Genomic DNA, 21,905 nt, shown 5'->3' with positions numbered 1-21,905 from the left:
GACACGAGTTGATCATGGCGTTTCTTCTCCTGTCAACCACATGAGCGCCTCAGGAGTCTCGGGGTCTCCATGTTTCTTTTTGTCAGGATCTGTCACCTGAGTGTCGACCACTAGCTTCGTTCGGACGGTGCCTTGTGCGTGTGATTGCTCTGGGTTTCAACGACAACTACATCAGTGGCGTTCAATGTGGCTTGACCAATCTGTGGTGCTGCACTATGACAGGATGAAGGCGTTCGAGTATACCAGCATGAGCGTACTCATTCAATGTTCTTTAACTCGTCGCCTCCGTAGCATCACGATATTACTCTTCTCGAAGCATGACCTTGACCCGGAAATCTACTGGCTTCACGAACCAATAGTTCACAGTGTCCCACTCTCGCTCAGGATGCTCGAGTTCGAAGTTGAACCTCCTGACGAGTTGAGGGATCAACTTGGACATCTCCAAGAAGGAAATGTGTCGTCCTATGCACGTTCTTGCCCCTAGACCGAACTGATCTGTGTTTAGCACAAGTCTGAAGATGTTCGATGGCACAACTCACCGGTAGGTAATAAGCATCCATCCTCCTCAACTTTTCTCCACCTTCTTTTTCGGCTTCGATCCATCTTTCTGGCCTGAACTGTTTTGCATCTGGACCCCAGATATCTTCGTTATAGTGGGCACACCAGCTATTGAGTCCAATAGTGGTGCCTTCAGGAAAGAATTGACCACAAATCTCAACGCCGCCTTCAGGGACGACTCTCCACAATGGCAAGCCCGTGGCCGGGTGCATTCTCAGAGCCTCCTTCATGACTGCTTGCAGGTAGGGCATCTCCTGGCTCTCTTTGAACGAGACCGCCGGGTTACCACATCGGCCTTGCTTTTCGAACTCCTCAATCTCCTCTCGCAGCTTTCGCATGGTGTCGGGATACCTGAGCAGGTTATACAGAATGGATGACAAGCTCACGGCAGTCTGGGATCGTCGACAACTTCATGTTAGTCTCACCTCCAACCAGGCGGAACTTGGGCAGTCTTACCGTGTCGGAGCCCGCTATGATGTTGGACAAGCCCATCATGAATACATGATATGGGGTCACTTTTTCTGGGTCATGCTGGTTCGCCACGAGCAACTTTTCCAAAAAGTCCATTGGTGCATTCTCGTCCCTTGCCCCAACCTTCTCGACGTCGACGCCAGATTTTTTCTCGTCCTCGCGCTGTTTGATTTTTTCAGTGACATACTTCATGAGCCACACCCGACCCTCTCCACCACCAACACCGAGACGACTTGAAAGATTGAAGATCAAGGGGTGCCATTTGGCATAGACCCCGACGAGGGCACCGTACTGCAGCACCCCGTGCAGAGCCTTCAACAGTCCCGAAATATCCTCTCCCTTGTCCAAGAATCCAAACCTTTGAGAGTAGGTGATGTCGCCAATGACGTCGAATGCATAGCACTGGAACCAGTGGGCCATGTCAATGGTCTGGCCTTTGGCGGCGAATTCAGACAAGCGCCGGCCAAAGATTTCGGCACACGAGTCTACATAGGCTTCGTAGTTGACCAAGCTCGACATTGAGTACATTGCCTGAAACCTCTTGCGGGTTTCTGCGTGCCGCTTCATATCCCGGTCCGGGAACAAGGTCCAGCGATTCGGGTCAGGATGCTGCCAGGCATAGTACCAGTCGCTTTTGGCGAATTTAGAGTTGATGCTGTACACCTTCTTGACCACTTCAGGGGAGTCGATGCTGTACATGTCCTGGGCTACGCGGACAACGGGGCCGTATTTGCGGTGGAGGGCGAGATCATCGCGTTCCCAATGACCCTGGGCGACACGCCAAAAGTAATAGAAGCGGCCGAACCGGGCGGCCAAGGGCCCTGGGACGCTGCGCAGCGGGGACGTCAGAGCCTGGTAGAAGAAGATGGCGATTCGTGTGGCGAGAAGGATTGGGATGGCCCACAGTGCGTAGCGGAGGAGGATGCTCGAGCTGGCAGAGCCCTCGTTGGCCGCCGCCGCCGCCAGAACGGACATGATGCCCGGCGGTGATGATCACTTAGGGGGATCGATGACGATGGTTGTCGATATTAGCAAGACTTTCAAGGGCTACCTGATTTTGCAGTCTCGTGTCTCTTGCATTCGTGTGGAAGTTGGTTTTGAGTTCGAGTCCACCGGGTTAGTCGTCGCCAACAGACACCAGTCCTTGGGGTATCAGTGAATGGATATAGAAGAAAAGTTCCCGAGGGCAAAGCTGTCCAGCAGTGCAAGGGAGAGCGTGCGAGAGAGGGGGGGAGGGTACGAGGTATATATGTATGTCTCTGTGCGTGGAGGTGTGGAGGTGTGGAGGTATTTGTATATGTACGTCGTAATATATGTACACTCGTTTTCGTTTCGTCTCGTCTCGCTTGTTCGTTCGTTATTTAGTCAGTCAGTCAAATCAGACAAAACCAGTCAATCAAGTCAGCTTGTCAATCACTTCTGAGGAGAAGAAATGAGGAGTTGCGGGCGGAGGCGGTCCGCTAGGAATTTACTGAATTTTCATCATGATGGTTCTACCGAAACAAGAGGGTAATAAGAGTAAGACTGGGAATTCCTGGGATCGGGATTGGGCGAGGGTTCTGCGTGCTCTGCCCTCTGTTGTTCAAATGCCGATGGTTTGGACACTTTTTCAGTGACGACGGTTTTGGGTTTTTACTCTGTCAAGTAAGAACTCCAGGTACCTCCACGGTCCGGCATCCGCGGGGGAATTTGGGGGAGGATTAGAGCATCTAACGTATAACATGTAACATGATAACTACGGTAGCTGTATATCTATATACTACGAATTTGTACGGATACATTACATCTAGATAGCAGCATCTATTCATAACATATCGTAGATGTCTCTTCCCGAACCTGGGATGTGCTAGATACATGATACATCCATACACATGTACATACTTGGATATATATGTACTCGGTACCTGCGAGGTACCTATTGAATTCGTAGCAAGAGCAAGATTCATGAAACCATGGCTGGGCTCATTCCCCTTTGGAGGTTGTGCTGTAGACTTCTGTAAATGCAGAAACATACCAAGTAATCGGTACTGACTGACTGAGTGCTGGAGGGATGGATGGAAGGGCGGGTTAGTTTGGCGGCCAGCTGACGCGGATACGTTACCTTGACGAGGCACGAGGGCACGAGCGCGGGGAAAACGAGCAGGCTCTCTCGATCTGCCGAAGAACATCTCAGCTGGAGACAGACTCGGTAAATGACAGAAATAATAATTATAATAGTAAGATCTCAGCCTCGCATGCGGCGTCGGGCCTGGAACAACCCGCCCCAAACCCAAAATTCGGATGTGAGCTCGGCAGTTAGGATTTCTTACCCTCGTCACCATCCTCACCACACGTACACAGAGAGATAGATAGAAACAACACATCAAGAATGAATTACCGACATGGTTGTACAAGTTGCCACAAGTACGATGACAGTAGTTTCAAGATGGAGTCCGAGACCGAGACCGAGTACGAGTACTAGTGAGTCGTCGACGACAGAAAAATACTCGGTACTTGAACTGTCTTGACTGTCCCTCTCTGCATCAATTGATGGATGAACCAAAAGAAGAAAAGGTCGGAGTTTGTCGTCCCCTTCAATGCCGAGCACGGAGCAACGTGATCTGAATCATGGCAACTTGTCACGTTCATGGGCCCGGCTAAAGCTTGGCATACGTCGTATGTACAAGCACCTCGCCTCGTACAAGGGTATGATTCAAGGGGGTCAAATTAAGGATGATGATCAACTCCTCTTCATACCTCGAACAGTCCTCCTTTCCCTTGCCGGGACGAGATATTGACTACTGTACTCGGTTCTTGTACATTATTTTATACATAAATACATACGTACATATGTACGTGATCAAGGTCAAGGTCATGCAAACACTCCGTATCCTCGCCCTGGTATCCTGGCTATATCCGCCGCGAGGTCCTTGTTTATTCATACCGCCGGAACGCCGAACCAAAGAAATCTCCCAGAATCTCCCATCCATTGACACCAAGTGATCATGTCATGGCTCTCAAAAAGAAAGAGGGAAAAAAAAACCACCAATACATGAGAGATAGGTAGGTAAGGAGGTAGGCAGTTTCAATCATCACCCTCCCTCTCTCCCATCTCAATCTCATACTCAATCTCAACCCTGCGGACCTCATCCTGCATCCTCTCCAGCCGATATCGAAAGTCGGGCGACAACTGTCTCCACCGAGAGTGGTCGCGCTTGAAGCACGTCGTGTAGTCGCGGGGCCAGTCCATGAAGAGCCACTCGGGCTGCGTGGCCAAGATCTTTTGTTCCACTTCCTCCTGTCGTTTCTTGGCTGCGTCGTCGTCACTCTCATCATTGTTATCATTCCCAGTGCTAATATCCCCAGAGCCGTCAGATTTCAGGTCGGGATATGCCTCGAGCACCGCGTGCACCCGGTCCCCCAGGTACCAGTGTGTCCAGTTGCCAAGGCCGTGGTCTTTGTTTCCCTTGTCATACCACAGCGCCCCGTTGGCCCACAGCGGTTCAATGCCCCAAGCATCCGAATGGGCCATGTGGAGTGTACAAGAGCTGTGTTCTGGCGGAGGCGTTTCACTCTGTTGCTGCAGATCAGATCCGCCGTCATCCCACGCTGTTTCTCCCGAGAGGCCCGGGTGCTGCTTCTTCCATTCGTGCTCGTCGTCCATGAGCAGTTGGATCCCCGTCTCCTGCGACTGCGACAGGCGGGCCGCGTACCACGGTTCGAACGCGTACGGCACGCCCATCAACTCGGTCGCCACCCAGTACGACTCCTTGTCGCCGTGCCACACCCGGAACGTCGACAAGTCCCGCACCTCCTTGGTGTTCATCCAGCACGTAAACAGCACCGCCATGTACAGTCCCACGCGCGACTTGTCGACGCAGACCACGGCCGCGTCGGCCTCTTCGCTCGAGTACCGTCGGTAAAAGAGCGAGCTCTCGTTCAGGTAGGCCGATGGGGGATGCCCGGCGGCTTCCAGCTGGCGCTCGAGCCAGTCGTGCCGGTCGCTGCCGGAATTGATGTTGCGGTCGTGGAAGAAAAGCGCCCCCGTGTCCCGTAGCCCGGGGTATTCGTCGAACAAGTTGTCCGGATTGGCGAAGAATACGGCATCGGCGTCCATCAGAATTGTCCGCGGGTAAGGGCTGGCCAGCAGCGCGAAAGGTTTGATGGCGTATCCTTCCAGGTGGACGAGGTCCTGGTCAAACACGGCCGTCAGGTCGATGAAGCTGATATCCTCGGCCCGTCTGCGCAGAAACTCGCGCGTGCGAGATCCGAGGTCGTCGTCACCCATATACGCGATCGCGATTGGGAGGCGACACCCATGGACATTGCGTAGGGACCCGATCAAATGCGCGGCCTCCTTTGCAAACGAGTCCATGACGCTCATGACAATCCCCGTGTGTGGCCCCGTCCCCGCCTTTGAGGATGACTCGATGACGCTGGACACGATCCTCTCCTTCCACGACTGCAGCCTCTTCCAGGGGTAATACTCCATCATCGCGGGATCCCACCAGGGAAACAGCTGCGCCACGACGTCGTTGACCTCGCGCGTGTCCAGCGACGGGTTCTCGAGGTAATGGCCCGCCAGGTCCGCCAGCGCGGCGACCTTGACGCCCATGAGCCCGTGGTCCTCGGCGCCCGAGCTGTGCGCCAGCGTCTCCCCCAGCGAGTAGTGCTTGGTCAGCGTCGTGCGCTGGATCTGCGCCTGGCTTTTGGCGCTGTGCTGGAACGAGAGGATGTAGACGCTCTGCAGGATAAAGGCCGCCAGGAGGTACTTGGCCGGGTTCCGCGGCAGGAAGCCTCCGAGGAAACCCATCTTGATCTCGACCACAGCAAAGGGCACGCAGGGAGGGAGGGAGGAGGGAGGAGGGAGGAGGAGGAAGGGCGGGCCAAAGAGGGAGAGCACAAAAGAATCCTACTGGATTCTAGCACCTGACAGAAGGGCAACTGATATCACTTTATCATCCAGTCGTATATAGTATAAATATACAACAATAACAAGTACAGCAGGGCAGGGAGATGGAAAGACTGTGAACACACAGTAGGTCTGGCTGGGCATGGGCAAATGCTAGGTAGGTAGGCATTTACTGCCTTTCTATTTGGCAGAAAAACCCTTGCACATGCGATTCGTATCAACACCATGACCGAGTCCAGCTTCATCAAACATCCCTGCCTCACCCACTCCCAAGTGCAAAAGCCACTTCAACCTTGGCCCCCGTACCCTCTTTTCCAAGCCTTGTCGCGCCGTCACAAGGATTGGAGCATTCGACGGCAGGGGAACTCTCCTTTCCCACACCTCGCCCACCGATCAGCTCCCTCTACTGCCTCCACATCGTATCCCGCAAATGAAAAGGGGTGTGTTATGGCAGACTAAAGATTTGAGCAAAAAGTCAAAAATGGCTATCGACGAACCTGAATTGGGGGGAGATCTTCGCAGCTGCATATGTACAAACGAGGGAAGACCCACATCCGCTCGTGTGTTGATAAGGCACGAACCGACTCTCGCAAGGCTGAGAAAGCAGATTCACCCTCGTGTGGACTAGAAGTCATTGTCAAGTGCTGAGGAGAAAAGAGAATTGATAGCAAGAGAGTCGAGTGTAAACACCCGAGGAGTGCCTCTATCCGCCACGGATGGTGTGTGGCTATCGTCACATAATCGTGGAACTGATAAGGCGCTTAGGATCCGATCCACGATGGACACGCGGTAAGCTGACCGTTAAATGAGCCAAATTCCACAAACATTTCGTATACCCCTTTCTCAACCTCTCATTCGATTGTGTTGATATGAATACGACCATCAAAAGCGACAGCCAAGCCTTTTTTCAGGCTTATCACTCGTTGTCGTGTGGAAGTTCCTCTCCAGGAGCCGAAGAAGGAGCGCATCTTGGAGTCTCTTGTTGGGAGACCGAGAAGGATTCTGCTATCGGTCCTCCTTGTTTGGGCTCTCTATCACCCTCGCAGTCGCTCTTGGCTGTCCACGCGTTCAAAGGACGTTCTCAATGCGGGTTTCCAACTCCGCAAACTTCTTAGACACCCCTTGGTTCCTGTTGCCACGTCGGATGCCGCGTATGCCGTGAAGCTTGGCCGGAACAAAAGGGGAAATGCTGATCCCTCGAGGTTGAGTCGGGAAGTTTTGGTCGGTTAAACCTTATAAGGGGCGCCCTGCAGGTCCGCTCCAGCGTCTGTCTGTGCCGCTCTGCGGGGTGGTGGAAGGAACCATATCCTCAGTGGACACACAAGAAATCAGTATCGAGAATTATGGCCCCTGCCATGTTTCAAGGTGCGTCTACTATTCACCATTGTGCACACAACGCACGAGATGAAGAACAATTCACCGTGCCGAACTTCTTGCTCGGCAATCTTTTGTGGCGCTCTTCGCCTGGGCAAAGTCGACATCCCATTCATTCCCCTGTTCGTTGGTCGCCTCTCCACTTTTCCATTTCGCCCTCTTTCTACCAAGTACTAGGCCGGGAGCCAACCTCTAGAGTTCCACTCTCGTCGTCCTGCATATGCCGGTCTTTTCGGCTTCTTGGTTTGTGTGGAACTTCGATGGCGGCATGGAAATGTAGCTTTGGCTCTCTGACTTCTCTTCAAAGTGATATCAGTCAATCGCATCTGCTGAGAGTATGAATAATGGACAAGGGTGACCACTGTCTTGTGCCCTGAGACAAACCCAAGGCCTTCGCTGCTGGACGTGGCCCGTGAGTTGCGTACGCGCCGTTACCCCTGGCAGAGCAGAATGAACCTGGGATGAATGTCGAGGCGCCGCTCCGCCGCATTGAGATAGGCGTGGGCTGAGCTAGATTCAGGTGTTCGTATTGTGGAAGCAACGCAGTCGAGGTTGGAGAGACCACACAGCGTCGGGCAGAAATATGAAAAGGAGATGGAAATGTTGCTGTTGAGAGAGCCTTGTCAGTATTGGCCAGAGAGAATTGTTGCTTCGACCATTAAGTTTTGTCCGTCATTGCTAGTCCACTTGCCACTAAGCACAGGTCTTTCTATGGTGTTTTGACTGATCATACATAAGGGCGGGCGCCCTCCTTGTGACTTTGCTCTAGATTGTATCTGTGCAAGCCGTGGCTGCAGTTGCCTCCAGATGGTCGTCGTCGGTCAAGCTCAGACTGCTGGTGGCTTGTTAAAACATGTCGCAATTATCCATACATGAGAATGCACCTCGATGTCAGGATGTCCTTCGGCCAGATTTCGCAATGGGGCGGTGTCGACCCTTACAAAACGTATGTCATGGAATTTCTGCTCTGTTGCAGGCATCGTCGGGGCGAGCATGCCTGTCCTCCGCCGACATCTCGACCGAGTCGTTTCGACACCGGCGAGGCTTTGTGTTTTGACCTAATCCCAGTTGTGCAATCCGATTTTATTTGACGATGAGCAATGCCACGTTCAGGAATACAGCCGGGTTTTTATACTCCTTCCGCAGGATATGGCAGAAACGGCAAGAGAGGGAGAAAAACGTGACGGGCATCCCTATGTGTGTACGGGGACCAAAGGAGAAACAAGCTATCCATCTTCTTAGGGAGTACAGGGTTCGATGGTTTGGGGCATTCCAGAAGGGCGCAGGACTGCACGGCCAAAGTGCAATATTTTATGTTCCGACATTGAATGGTGTTGACAGCTGGCGAGGTTGACTACACCTTTCAAGGACGGGTTCTAGTGCTCAATATGGCGTGCAAAAAAAGGAAGCGTCTTGCTATAGTGGCCTGGTGTAAGCATCACCTTTTTTTTCCTTTGAGGAGCTGTATACCAGCTGTACTAAGTAATAGCATCCAGGGACCGAGTGTCTCTGCCTCTCGAGTCTGCGCCACGGCGATCGTGTGCCTCATGTGGCTTTGGTTCCGACGTCATCGGGCTGAAGGGAAAGCATCAGCATGTTCGACAAAAATGTGGAGGCTCTGCGGTCGCGTCCGCTGCATGATCGGAGTTGAGACTTGGATTGTGCTGTGTCCCTGGCACCAACTGGTCCTTGTAGATCGAGTTACGTAGTTGGTGGAAGGTTCTGTGGGAACAAGTGCGTTCACTGCGATGGGGGCTGCTTGGTGCACAGATCACGCTACCTCCAGTCCAAGGCAATTTTTCTGCCCCTGACGATTGTCGTGACCCGCACTTGGTCATCCATTCTTGCCATTTGTGCTACCCAAGCATGTTGACGTCATAGCCACAATTGCCTCTGGTGCCTCTGCTTCCATCTCGTGCCTCTCTCTTATTTCACTCGCAGCCTCATACGATCTCACTCCCTGCAGTTAAATTGTACTCTGCTCACTAAATACAAGTAGACGAACTTCACTCTCACAATCACTTTGACCTGAACCAAAATTTCAACTCCATCTCAAGGTCAGTTCCCCCAGTACACAGTTTCCCCGCATCAAGCAAACCAGTCTGACTTTCGACAGCATTCTTCCAATAGCTACCATCTCAACAAGCCTAACTACAGACCAGTCGTGTGATCACGCAGTCCCAAATCAAACAATATCTCTCGTTGTAAAAGCAACTTCACTTAACCACCAGACAGCAACATGCCTCGCGGAGTTGGCGAAGTCACCAAAGTCTTTTACAAGGGCAGCACCGATGACTTCATCGTATTTGTCGAATCCCCTCAAGACCTCAAAGCATGGCAAGCCGACCAATCAATTCCTCTTGCACAAGTGGTGAATAGCTTCAAGATCATGGTCACCCACAAACATGGCGCACAGGGTCAGTTGGATGGGGCAAGCAAAGCCAGTCTGGAGAATGAGTTTGGTACCAGCAATGAAGATGAAGTCATCAAGAAGATTCTCCTAGAGGGACAACCACAAACTGTGACGGTATGTTTGATCAAAGTTCTCGGCTTCTGCGTCGCCAACAAGTATATGCTGACTATGTATTCTTCTTAGACCGGTGAACGGGGAGGTGACCGCAACGAGACCAAGGGTCCCAGACAAGGACATCCCACCGCATAGACCTCAAGTCCAGACCTGATGTGAAGGTGCTCTGCTTGATATGCCTATTGTCATAGCGTGAACAAGCAAGGGAGCAGTGGAAGTTGGTGATGATTGAAACAGGCTCCATTGTGGGGCGACGACGATATCTCCGGAGAGGATATGACAAATCATGAATCATGTCAATATGGCCATGGTCATTGACACCGCAGCATGTGCGGTTAAGAGAGCTGCCCAAACATCAAAGACCAGCAACCCATGACTGGCATTTGTATTAGCTAGCTACTCAAATTAAAAAAAAAAGTCGTGAACTTGGAAAGAAATTCTCAAGGGCACTCCAAACTTCGAGATCCTTTTCCTGTTTTTTCTCACCATGTCCTTTTAACTCTATCGATGGGTCCTCCATCTCTCCTGAGCAATTAATTAATACACAGACCGTACTCGCATATGCTATGTAGCTGAAGGGACGGGCTGTAAAGCACCTACTTACTTACTCGAGCGAAGCGCGGATGAAAGAAGAGATGAAGGGGCGGCAAAGGGGAAAGATCAAACAGGGGAACAAAGAAGAGTAGTTTGAGAGGGGGGGATGATCAAAGGGGAAGAAGAACCCGGTAGTGGTCATGGTCATGCTAGAACAGAAATCTTGGAGGGATCCCTCTTTGGTAGATCTAGAACTCGCTATGCAGCTGTCTCTTCCTTCCAGGCTGGTATATTCGTGTATCTTTCCTCCCCAATGATCACCTGTGAGCTTTCTCTCTCCCTCTCGCGTACTCTTTCTGTCTCCCTCTTTCGTATCAAAGCAGGGATCTGACGGACGGCTGTAAACCTGATAGTATACATAGATGCAGACATGGATGGGGAGGACCCTGTCAAACTGTCTGCTTTCACCTGATAGTGATGCCGCCGGTGACCAGGCCAATTCCCCATCCTGCCTGGTTGTTCCTCGCTCTCTCGCACAACTCATTGCATGCTTTGTGGTATCTCTGGCGTTATCTTGAATCGCTTAAAAAAACAACAAACTCTTCGAAAAAGAAAATCTGTACATGACATCCCAAAATCCAAGGACGCAGGAGAATAGATGAGGGAAGTGAACTTGTCCCTCTTGGTGCCGTCTTGACGTGACTGTCGTCGAGACTTTCTGGTTTTCCTCTTGCTGGCTGAAAACAAGTCACACCGTCTCAAGGTCCTGCGCGGTAGATGGTACCGAAAGCCAGAGCCAGTCTGACCTTTCCATACACGGGCGACAAGACTCTAGAAATGTTCCTTCCAAAACCTGAATTTGACGAGGTCGTTGCTCGTCGCTTTACAGGCGGTCTTGATTTCTCTCGCCGCGGCGCTGGGTCCACAAAAGTATACACCCACTGTGGCCTTCATTTGTGCCGTAATGGATGACTCCTTGCCCACGTCCAGATACGTCTGGTCCATGAGGCCATCTCTCATGGCGCCAAAGAGACGCTTGAAGTCGGGCCGGCCAAACTGGGTCTTGGTGCGTAATGCAGTCAGAGGATCAACTGCATTGCCCACAGTGTTGAGGTAGATATTTGCTGCCGTGTTGGCGTCGACACGTTGGGTGAGGTAAGTGTGGATACGAAGGAACTCAGGGCCGCCCACACTTTCGGCAGCTTCGGCGGATTGTCGCTCGAGAGAAGTGAGGAGGGTCTGGAACCACTCGAAGGACTCGACAGAGCGGGTGACCCAGAGGAATTCAACACGCTTGAGACGTCTAGGTGGATTGGGTCCAGCGCGGATATTGTAGATGTGCTTGAGCACTGAGGCCCATGGAGTAACACCGATGCCTGTGCCGATGAGAACAGCAATTTCGTTGTCAAAGACGTCTTCGGCGGGGGCACCGTAAGGTCCATCGATCCGAATGGCAGGCATCTCTTGACCCTGTTGCAGCGCAATTTCATAGATGCCCTCTTTGTCCAGGTCATCGAACTCCTTTGCCTGGGCAGGACCGCAACCCAATGCATCACCCACAGCCTTCGTCCAGTCACCCACTTGACGCACATGCACCGAAATATAGGGGTCGAATGGGCACGAAGTGATTGTGAAAGGGTGCCACTGTTGGCTCGACACAGCGGGAATATTGATGAATAGCCACTGACCAGCCTTGTACTTCATGCTGGGTTTCTGGAACTGGATTTCCATGGCATCGTAAGGATGGCGGACCACTTTGGTGATCTTGGTCTCTCGTCTTGCACGGACTTCGCGCCAGAGCCGCTCAAAAAGGTAGAGACCGCCTGACCAAAGCTCCCACCGCCAGCCCTGGTAACCTATGCAGTGCTTCCAAAACAACTTGCCAGCAAATGGGGAGAATGGGTCGGCTGTGTCTCGAACGAAACAGCCCACAGCGTGTGTATACATGGCGAGGAGAAAGGGGATGAAGAGATGGTGGGTGTACCAAAACGTCTCAAAGGACTGTTGGCGAATCTTCTGGTGGGCGGTAGTGTACATGAATAACATGCACAGCAGCATAATGTGACCGGTAATACCACCGGCTTGGGTGTAATGGATTTGAATAGCTGTCTGGGGTCGGATCTGGGTTCTTTCGACGTTGAAAAAGTTGACATAGTGAGCGGTGACATGGACGGTGGTGAACAAGAGCATGGCATAGGCACACTGTCTGTGGAACCAGTGTGTCTCGTCAAGCGGTAGCCACCTAAATTTTGGTCTCAAAAACCGCATGAGGTTGCGGCACATGGGCAGCAGGATGAGCAAGACGTCCACGGAGAGGACAAGACCAGCTCCTCGCGATATCCATACCGAGAAAGTCAGAGTATTGAGACCAGCCAAACGGGGATCCGCTGCTTGCTTGTACCTGGAAAGAATATTAGATATTGAAAATGTCCCTCGAGCTGTTGGCACACGTACCATCCATAGGCGAATATCCCCCAGTGAAACCCCCACCACAGAATGTAAAAGATAATCTTGCTCGGAGCAAAATGAGACTTGAGGGTCGCCATGGTGTTAGAGCTTCCCGTGTTGATGATGATATGAAAGGAATGTATATGATCAATTGACCAGGCCGTTGACGGGATTGTTCCTCTGTTCTTCCCAGGCTATCTGGTCTGCATGTCGAAGAAAGAGCCAAGAAAAAAGTAGGTCGTGGCAACGCAATCGATATGCGGTGGATATGATGAGCACAAGAAAAAGAGCGTCGAATGAATTTTGCTGGTTGACAGAAGAATAAGCTCACACCAGAGCTGCGAGAAGAGGCTTATGAGAAGACCGATCAGATGGAGCTATAGAACAAAGATGCCGGCCGGAGACTGGCAATCCGAGATTTCGTGGTGGTTGAACGGGAGATCACACGATAGATCACACGAGGGAGTGGTACTGATGGTAAATTGATCGATGAGATTCGCGGTGGCACGGTGGCCAAGGATCCGCAGTGTCGCAGTGAGGGATGATGGTGAAGCAGGAGTTCAAACACGACAGTCTGGGAGCAGTGGTGAGGATCGGAGAGGGGGAACACGACTTCGATTTAGTATGGAAGACAGGTTGAAGCACTGAGGGTTGAGGCCGAAACAGGCTGGGAAGTGGAACCCACGAGATCTGGTACAGGAGATGTAACAGGAGTAGGAGGAGGTTTAGGAGGTGAGATATACCCGACCCGTTGCTGGGGATCAGTTCGTAAAGGGTCCTGTCGCGGGGATTTTTAGTAGAAGAGAAGCAGAGATAAACAAAGTGTGAAAGGATATTGATTGCACAGGAACTAACGAAGTGGTTTACCGTCCTCGTGGGATAGAGACATGCGAGTTGCACCCAAGATTGATGATAGAAAAGTGACTTTCTGCGGGAGGTCGGTGAATTAGTGGAGCACAAGGCACCAGATGGACATCCACCTGCATGAAACCCTGGTCCTGGGTCTCATAGAGTCTTACCTGATTGAGGACCATGGGCGGTTATTGGGTGGCGTGGGTGGGTGAGGAACGAAGAAGGTCAGGGAAACGGCCGCCGGAAACAAGATGAAGCACGAGAGCCAGTCGATGGTGGATGGGGGAGGAGTTGATCTGACAGGATGGGGGAAGGAAGAAATAGGAAACGTGGGCAAAAAGAGCAGCTCCAAGAGGCGTGGCATGACGAATTGCTCAGTGAAGAGGTGACGAGAGGATATAGTCACGCATAAAGACTCAAGACTATTGCATCTGCAAAGAGAAGTGAATGAATTACTCGTAAATTCTGGCCGGAAAGAGTAACCCAAGCACAGCAATTGCTGCAGGTGCTCAAGAAAAAAGATGAAGCGGACCAGCGTATCAGAAACCGTTTCGAAGCGCCCTGGAAACTGCCCGAGGATGCCTAGAGCAGTTTAGTGACCCGCTAAAGATCCCGTGGGCGGTGGCAACCGTGGATGCGTCCCTGGACGTCCCTGGGCTAAGGGTTCAAGTCATCCCGGGCACCCATTCCATTGGCTGTTGGGGCCTTCGCCTATCCTTCCATTAGCGTCCCACGCTCCTTAGCGCCCGCAGCTTCTCCCGCAATCACATCCATGTCGGTGCTTAATTCTGCCCCTCGATTCGCTGCCATCAACTGCGCTTCTCAACCAGTCACCACTCATCACCTCACATCGACAAAACTACTACGAATAGTAATGGATTCCAGATCTCGAACTATACCTCGCACCTTGCAGATGGCCCTGTTGTCATTTCTATTTTCGGGCTCTCATACCCACCCGCCCACCACCGCCATCACCAAGTCACCAAAGTCACCTCGTTCCCCTCCACACCAAGCCACTTCTCCACGAATCATAAAACCTCATGGCGAACAATATCACCAGATCTGGCGGTTACTGGTCTGCTCTATTATTGATTGATTTTTGTTTCCAATGGCTGCACTGCATCTCACACTAAAGCGATGGCGCCAATGATGAGCAACGGTCTTGGTAGGTTGGGCTTGTTCTCGGGTGCTCGGTAGATCATGGGGAGCTCGAGGTCTGTTGACCAGAAGACAAGCACATCTTCCCACGAGTATATCGTTATTACTTCTTGATCTTTCAACCTCTTGTCAAGTAAGTACCATCAAAACAGTGTACAAGTAAAGAAATCATCCCAAATCCCAACCCACAGTCACTGTTGGTGGTTGTGGTCCAAGCTGTCGCAAACTCCACATCTGTAACACTTTCTGTCTCCGAACCGCCTCAACCGCCTCAACCACTCGGCGGCGAGACACCACCTGCGACCAATCTCTTACGCGCCAACCCACAGACTTCAAGTACTCGAGCCTTCAGACACTGCCGGATCACCACTTTTCAAACTCCTGATACTGCCCCCTCTGACTGCTGATCCCTCACCAGCGACGACCAGGTCAGACACTGCCAAACACTTGCTGATACCGGCTTAACCCTCACCGAAATCACCTATTCCTCCCTTTCCAAAAGGGAGGAAAGCATTGACCAAGCTTTGCCCGTCCCAAGTCTCCTCATATACCTCGCCAAACCCTGATGCTTCTGCGGTGATCTCTAGGCGCAGGTCGTCCTTTTCTGTGTGCTCGTATTCTTTTCGATCATTTTGGCTTAGACAACGACTTCCATTCTTTTGGTTATTCGACTCTTTGTTTCCAACCAAACAACCTCACCAAAATTTCCTTGAGCACACACTTCACTTCTCGGCGACATCATGGGGAAACTCATCAAGAACCATTGGGCCCGTCTTATCGTCCTCACTGCCGCCACATACCAAGTCCTGGCCAGCCTCGAAGGCTTCTTCTGGCCCAAGATCTTCTGGGACTTCCTCACCAAGAACCTCGACGGAGCCGTCAAACCCTTTCCCGTCTTACAAATCATCAATCTCATCATGGCCTTCATGAGCCTCGCGTGGGAATGGCCGCTCGCTCCGGTCGTCAAGTTGTTGCCGGGTCTCCATAGGAGCATGGAAGCCAGATTGGTGGTGTATCCCTTGGCAGCTCTGGCTGCAGCCATCATGTATCAATCGACCAATGCGGCATTATACTACATTGTTGGCGTGGTTGTATACTTTTGGGCTTACTCAGAAGGCGAGGTAAGTTGATACTCAGTCCCCGTTCACTCGAGGAGCATCTTGCTGACATAATCACAATTCAGACTGTCTGTCCAGAACCTTGGACTGTACCGAAGAAAGGAGGTGCAAAGCCTGGTCGGGTATGAGGAAAATAAACAGCTGTGCTGGATTTTTATATAAATAAGAGTTGTTCCGCCGCCATACGGAACAATGGCGTTGGTTATGGTCAACAGATCCGTCTGGATGTCAAAGTGGCTATTATGCCAACAAATGTAGATATTATGCCCGATACGGGAAATGAGAAGTCACGTTAACACAGCTTTGTGTTTGAATTCAAGGACTACTCTGAAAAATATCAAGTATCTTGTCAGTTCTCGTTTTGAGTGACTAAAAGGGGTCAGGCTAGCTATCTATACCGGAAGTGGCGGTGCTACCCAGACCAGTACAGCCAGCCTCGTTCAGGCCTCCCAAGTTGTGTTGAGAGTTCATTTCGCACCCAGATACGCCACTTATTGGGGGAAAATATGTCGTGCATTAACGATGTAGATAGCTTAGTTAGCCTGTGCTTCAGGGTTGCTTGGCTTTTCGCTTCATGGGGGCGGCCTTGAGGGATCTTGAGGATCTCGGATCTTGATGCATTCAAATCGATCCTGTACAGGCTTGGTGTGGACGAACAATCAGGGGGGCAAGGAAGGATCTCGCTTGGTTCTCTCTCTGTCACGGTTGACTACTCACTGTCTTTGAGAACGCGCCGTCGGCCGACGTACCAGATAGCAGGAGTAATCTTCTCCTTTTCCAAGCACGCTGTGTTTTATCCAAACTCTCGTAATAGATACTGGATCTCAGTCATGTTCATTTTTTTTGTCTCTTTTCGATTCTTCTGATACTGCGTACACGTGTCACATGTCCTGGGAGATATTGGTCCCTTCTAATTACACCTGATGTGGATGGTGACGACTTGCAGAGGAAGGAAGAGGAACCGTTCGATGGCACGAGGAGGACTTCAAGCTCAGCGGCGCTGAGGACTAGGTAAACTTTCGTTCGGTGCACGGAGGTTCGGGGCATAGCACGGGGTGGTAGATCAAAGGGGTCAGGGTGAAGGAAGAAGTAGGGGAAGGCATCAGGAGGACGTGACCGCAGCAAGTGTAGGTTTGAATGGACCTCAGCGAGCCAGTGGCTGTGTCGGGTGCTGGAGCAACCGTAAAGTACTCGTAGGGAATCGATCAATGCATCGTGAGAGTTGGGAGAAGTCGAGTTGTGGACATGTCGATCAATGTCGGCATGGTACCGAGTATTGTTGGAGTGACTGCGCCCACATGGCAAAATAATGACAAGGATGTTTTCGTCAGCTGCCGCCGCTCATTTCAGCACGTCATTGTCAGGAATGTCAGACATCAACCTTCTCTTTCTAAACACGACCGCAGCCTCGCGTGCTTCTGTCGAGGAGTCGGGGGACAGCAGACTACACAATTCAAAGGCAGTCTAAGCGTGCAACAAGCGTGTCAAGCTCTCCTATCCGCAGATCCAAGACGCGCCTATCACCTCGATGGCTTTCCTCCTTGGTGGCTGAAACCTCTTGGCGAGGGTTGCGACAGATCCGCGCCAGATTCAACCCTGATGATCAACCTTGATCAATGGGACGCCACCAAGCAGTAAAGAGCAAGCATGAAATGATGCCCAGACAACGAAAAGACCTTCCCACTACTACTGTGTTGTTGTCCAACGCCATCCCATGGAATTCACGCTTGCTGCGCAGCCGGTGCCAGACAACTTGCGCACGGCAAATCCAGGCCGTGCGAAAACTCGTCTTCCTTGAAATTGCGCGCTGGTCTGGTCGACGGTTCGACGGGTTTGCAACACCAATTTCCTGAGACCCCTGTCGAGGACCACTTTTTGGGGGGGTGGAACAAACACCACACCACCAACTCTCGCGATGAGAGATGGGTGAGTGGTGCGAGGCTCTGTAGCTTAGCTCTCGACTCGCCGATCCCAAAGGTTTGTGGCTTCTCCTTTATATCAGGTTTTTGTCGCCCGGTTATAGTTTCATGCTTCGCCCTCCCTTTTGTTTGTTTGTCTGTCAACCACTACTACCACCATTTACACCAGTCACTCGTTTGTTCTCCGTGTAAAAAGCTCGCCGTCTTCCGGTACACTCGTCTACTCGTGCCTATCTTCTGCTTGCAACCGAATCGAATCAATCGCCATTCTCTCGAATTTCAGCTGTTCGCTACCATGAAGTCCTTCATCGCCGTTCCTGCCCTCTTCGCCCTCGGCGCCCTGGCCGACGGATGGGCCTTTACCTGGACGTTCTCCAACGGACACAGCACCTGGACCTCGTGCACCTCTGCCGCTGCGAATGCAACTGTTGCCCCCGTCGAGGTCTCTACTTCCAACGCTCCCTGGTCCGAATGGACATCCACAACCTCTTATACAGCGACTTATAGCTCCGGTGCCTCGACATGGGGTATCCCGACAGCCGTGAGCTACAGCGTGGCGTCCAACTTTACGAGCATGATCCCTGCGCCGACGACAAGCACTCAAGCGACCGCGACCGCAGTGGCGCCCACGACTTCTGCGCCAGCTACTTCAGTCGAGGCGTCCAAGACTTCCGCCGCCCCATCTGCATTCACCGGCGCTGCCGCCCCTAACGTCAACGGGAAGATTGCCGGTATTGGTGCTGTCGCCATGGCTGGGTTGGCATTGGTTCTGTAAATGAAGCTGGCCGAGGGAAGGAAACCTGGACGGCAAAGACACGAGGCCAAACACCTGTGAGGCAGGGCACGACCTTGGAAACGCTTCCTCATGTGTGTTTCATCTCGACCGCCAGCGTCGATTTCGTCAACAAACATTGAGAGTTTAGGGCGGTGGAGGCTATCGTGAGGAACGAGGTTTTTGGTTCCCCCTTCGACTACCTCGTCTTCGAGACGAACCTACAGAATACGAATATAGGTCGTCTTGGCCTCGTTTCCCCGTTCAAGATGTATTAGCAAAAAACGAACCGATTTGTTCTACATACGTACATACGTACTCGGTACCAAGTACTTGTTGCCAGGCCCAATGTAATCAATCATCAATCTCAGGAAAATCAATCGAATTAATCTCAAGTTATCCGACACTCTCCCTACTGCCGAGTAATTCATTAGTTTTGAATCCTCCTGCTCCAAGTAGGTATTTTGCAGGATCATTCGAGAACTCGCCCGCCCAACCGCACGCCACTCTGATTCTCAACTTGGCGAGGTACAAGTACTCCGTAGAAGGAGAGATTATATTCGTCCTTTGAAGGAATCGCCCTTAACTCGTAGGAGGAACGGCATGGTGAGACAGTCACTTACTCACTACTCACTACCACATCCCTTATCCAAAACAAAACAAAACAAAAGAAACCGACAACAACAGGATCTCGCTCGCGTGGTTTGTTAATACAAGCACAAGTATATAATCTCAGGACGATTATGATTGTCTGTTGCACCTAGGTACCGAGTATGGGGGACCCATATTCCCGTCGTGGACGCGTGGGACTCGTGTGGACTCGTGGACTCGTGACTCGTCTCGTGGCGCAGTAGTTGTCCCCACTGGGTTCTAACCAAGCAGCCAAGGTGTGGGTTTTGGAGCGCGTGAATTAATAAGCATCAACATCTCCCTAAACAAGCAATACTGGATGTCTTGTGTACTTGTTCGTACAAACCTTGAAAACCTTGAAACAGATTTGATTCGATCTGATCCATCTTGCGTGTCATTTCACCGACGAGCCGTACTGCTGATCGGCCGTCGCTGTAGTCTGATACTCCTCAGACTGGTGGTACTCGGTCCTCCTACACTCTGGTCCGCTCACTCCCTCGAGAACGGCAGACAAACCAAGACAGGCCAAGAGAAGAGAATTGTACCTAGAGCTTACATGCACGCGGTTGTTTTGTTCCAGTTGTAAGTCAGTTTATCAGTCAGTCTATCAATCAGGCCAGCACCGCAGCTTTGGCCCTTTGTCCTTGGCCTTCTTCCTGCGGTGTGTTTCTACGTACGTGCTCGCGTATGATGACTCTTACACATGCACCTGGCACATGCCTTCTTGATGCGTAGACGGCCTTGACGGCCTTGTTCAGAGATGACTTCAAGGAACACCCTTTCTCTCACACGCTGCATACAGAGTAAGTGAATAACACCAAGCAAGGAAAAAGTCGATCCCTGTCGAACAGCAGCGCACTGCCATCAAGAGTTCCCCTATTCCCCCATTGAATGTCACTTGGAATAAATACATACCGCGCGCGACCTGTCGGTGCGAGTGTCAGCGTCAGCGTCCACGAGGAACAAGAAAAGCAGAGACCAAAAAGGAATGGAGGACAACTCGAGTGAATGTCAGGCGAAGGAGCTATCTGTGCTGGTCGTTGGCGCGGGAATCGCAGGTCTCTGCACGGCGATCGCCCTTCGTCGAGCCGGGCATAGAGTAAAGGTATGTAAGGAATTGCCCGCCTTTTTCTTTGGCTAGTCCCCGATATGAGAGGAAGAAAATACAAAGCGGAGGTGTAAGAGGAGGGGGAGGAGGAGGAGACCGAGACGCGAGTCTGCTGAAACGGAACAAAGCTGCTCAACCCATTTACTGTTCTCGCTTTCTAGATCCTGGAGCGCTCGCCACTGCTCGACGAAATCGGCGCCGCCATCACGCTCGCACCGCACGCCGTCAAGATCTTCCGGTCATGGGGGCTGGACGACGCCAAAATAGCCCAGGCCAGGCTCATCCCCCGACTGGGCCAGACGTTCATCGACGCCACGACGCTCGAGGAGCTGGCGCCCACGGACCGCACCGACTTCGCTGGCGTGTACGGGGCGCCGTACCTGTTCGCGCACCGCGTCGACCTGCACGCCATGCTGCGGACGATGGCGACGGGTCCCGACGGTCCCGGTCGACCGGCGGAGGTGCACACGTCGTGCACCGTTGTCGAGTACGACGCGGGGAGGGGTAGCGTCAAGGTCACTGGAGAAACAGACAGTTAGGAACCCCCGGCTGACCTGGTCGTGGCGGCCGATGGGGTGCACTCGCGGGCGGCGTCGCACGTTCTAGGCCACGACGTCGACTGTGCCGCGCACGCGACCGACAGCACGGTCATCCGCTTCCTGATCCCGACGCGCGAGATTCTTGAAGACCCGCACACGGCGCCGTTGCTACGACGGTACGGCGACGGCCACTGCTCGTTCTACCTGCACGCAGACCGCCAGCGGTGGCTGGTGCGGTACCCGTGTCGGGACAACACGCTGCAGAACTTTGGCATGTACATGTACGTCGACGACGACGAAGAGGAGCAGCAGAATCGCCGAGGGTGGACCCAGCAATGTGGCCCTGACGACCTGCGTGCCGCCATGGCGGGATTCCACCCGACGCTCCTCCGCCTCTGCGACAAGACCGACAACACCATCCTGCCCCTGTGGCGGTGTGCAGAACGCGACCCCCTACCCAGGTGCCAGCGCGACAGGCTCGTCTTGATCGGCGACGCGTGCCACCCCATGCTCCCACACCGGGGCTTCGGGGCCATCAACGCGATCGAGGACGCCGCCGCGCTGGGCGTTCTCTTTGAAGACTTTGGTCTCTTCCGCGCAGGTCGAGATCGTGAGTCAATCCCAATCCCAACCCCAACCCCAACCCCATCTGCGGCATCAGTGCCGAAGTCGATGTCTGCACCAGTATCTGTATCCATCTCCGCCCTCCTCGAAACCTTTGAGCACATCCGCCTCCCCCGCGCCTCAATCGCCCAGCTGTACTCGCAGGTCGCGACGAACAAGGACCCCACGCTTGAAAGACGACGCGAGGCCGCGAAGCTGCTTCCGGAGGACGAGTTGCCTGGTAAGTAAGCACATGCACAAAAGACAAGCACACCATCACATCATGAGTCATGAGAAATGAGAAGTGAGATACAAGCACACACGCGCGCGCACGAACTCAAAAGGAAGAAAAGGAAGGGGAGGGAGAGAGAGAGATCTCTGCCATGCCATACCATACCCACAG

At 52.4% G+C, this 21,905-nt stretch overlaps 7 protein-coding genes across 7 annotated transcripts; 4 read left to right on the top strand and 3 right to left on the bottom strand.

The window, feature by feature from the left end:
* Nucleotides 1–301: 301 nt before the first annotated feature.
* Nucleotides 302–2,004, bottom strand: AYO21_05039 (hypothetical protein; the record flags this gene model as incomplete). The annotated part of the gene is made up of 3 exons (XM_022655010.1): nucleotides 302–490; nucleotides 540–950; nucleotides 1,015–2,004. The coding sequence occupies 3 exons, from the start codon at nucleotides 2,002–2,004 to the stop codon at nucleotides 302–304; spliced, it is 1,590 nt and encodes a 529-aa protein (XP_022512693.1).
* A 2,089-nt stretch (nucleotides 2,005–4,093) lies between these two features.
* Nucleotides 4,094–5,821, bottom strand: AYO21_05038 (hypothetical protein; the record flags this gene model as incomplete). Its single annotated transcript, XM_022655009.1, has 1 exon — nucleotides 4,094–5,821. The coding sequence occupies one exon, from the start codon at nucleotides 5,819–5,821 to the stop codon at nucleotides 4,094–4,096; it is 1,728 nt and encodes a 575-aa protein (XP_022512692.1).
* A 3,712-nt stretch (nucleotides 5,822–9,533) lies between these two features.
* AYO21_05037 (hypothetical protein) lies at nucleotides 9,534–9,956 on the top strand (the record flags this gene model as incomplete). Its single annotated transcript, XM_022655008.1, has 2 exons — nucleotides 9,534–9,821; nucleotides 9,891–9,956. 2 exons carry the CDS (start codon nucleotides 9,534–9,536, stop codon nucleotides 9,954–9,956), a joined length of 354 nt encoding a protein of 117 aa, XP_022512691.1.
* Nucleotides 9,957–11,186: 1,230 nt separating this feature from the next.
* Nucleotides 11,187–12,901, bottom strand: AYO21_05036 (hypothetical protein; the record flags this gene model as incomplete). The annotated part of the gene is made up of 2 exons (XM_022655007.1): nucleotides 11,187–12,756; nucleotides 12,810–12,901. The coding sequence occupies 2 exons, from the start codon at nucleotides 12,899–12,901 to the stop codon at nucleotides 11,187–11,189; spliced, it is 1,662 nt and encodes a 553-aa protein (XP_022512690.1).
* A 2,652-nt stretch (nucleotides 12,902–15,553) lies between these two features.
* On the top strand, nucleotides 15,554–16,093 carry AYO21_05035 (hypothetical protein; the record flags this gene model as incomplete). Its single annotated transcript, XM_022655006.1, has 2 exons — nucleotides 15,554–15,934; nucleotides 16,010–16,093. The coding sequence occupies 2 exons, from the start codon at nucleotides 15,554–15,556 to the stop codon at nucleotides 16,091–16,093; spliced, it is 465 nt and encodes a 154-aa protein (XP_022512689.1).
* A 2,052-nt stretch (nucleotides 16,094–18,145) lies between these two features.
* Nucleotides 18,146–18,625, top strand: AYO21_05034 (hypothetical protein; the record flags this gene model as incomplete). The annotated part of the gene is made up of 1 exon (XM_022655005.1): nucleotides 18,146–18,625. One exon carries the CDS (start codon nucleotides 18,146–18,148, stop codon nucleotides 18,623–18,625), a length of 480 nt encoding a protein of 159 aa, XP_022512688.1.
* Nucleotides 18,626–20,240: 1,615 nt separating this feature from the next.
* Nucleotides 20,241–21,751, top strand: AYO21_05033 (hypothetical protein; the record flags this gene model as incomplete). Its single annotated transcript, XM_022655004.1, has 3 exons — nucleotides 20,241–20,357; nucleotides 20,522–20,821; nucleotides 20,900–21,751. The coding sequence occupies 3 exons, from the start codon at nucleotides 20,241–20,243 to the stop codon at nucleotides 21,749–21,751; spliced, it is 1,269 nt and encodes a 422-aa protein (XP_022512687.1).
* Nucleotides 21,752–21,905: the final 154 nt, after the last annotated feature.

This window comes from Fonsecaea monophora (assembly GCF_001642475.1).
Source record: "Fonsecaea monophora strain CBS 269.37 chromosome Unknown Scaff30, whole genome shotgun sequence".
Taxonomy (NCBI): Eukaryota; Fungi; Ascomycota; class Eurotiomycetes; order Chaetothyriales; family Herpotrichiellaceae; genus Fonsecaea; species Fonsecaea monophora.
Note: the sequence above shows the minus strand (reverse complement) of the source record. Positions and strands in the feature narration are given on the sequence as shown.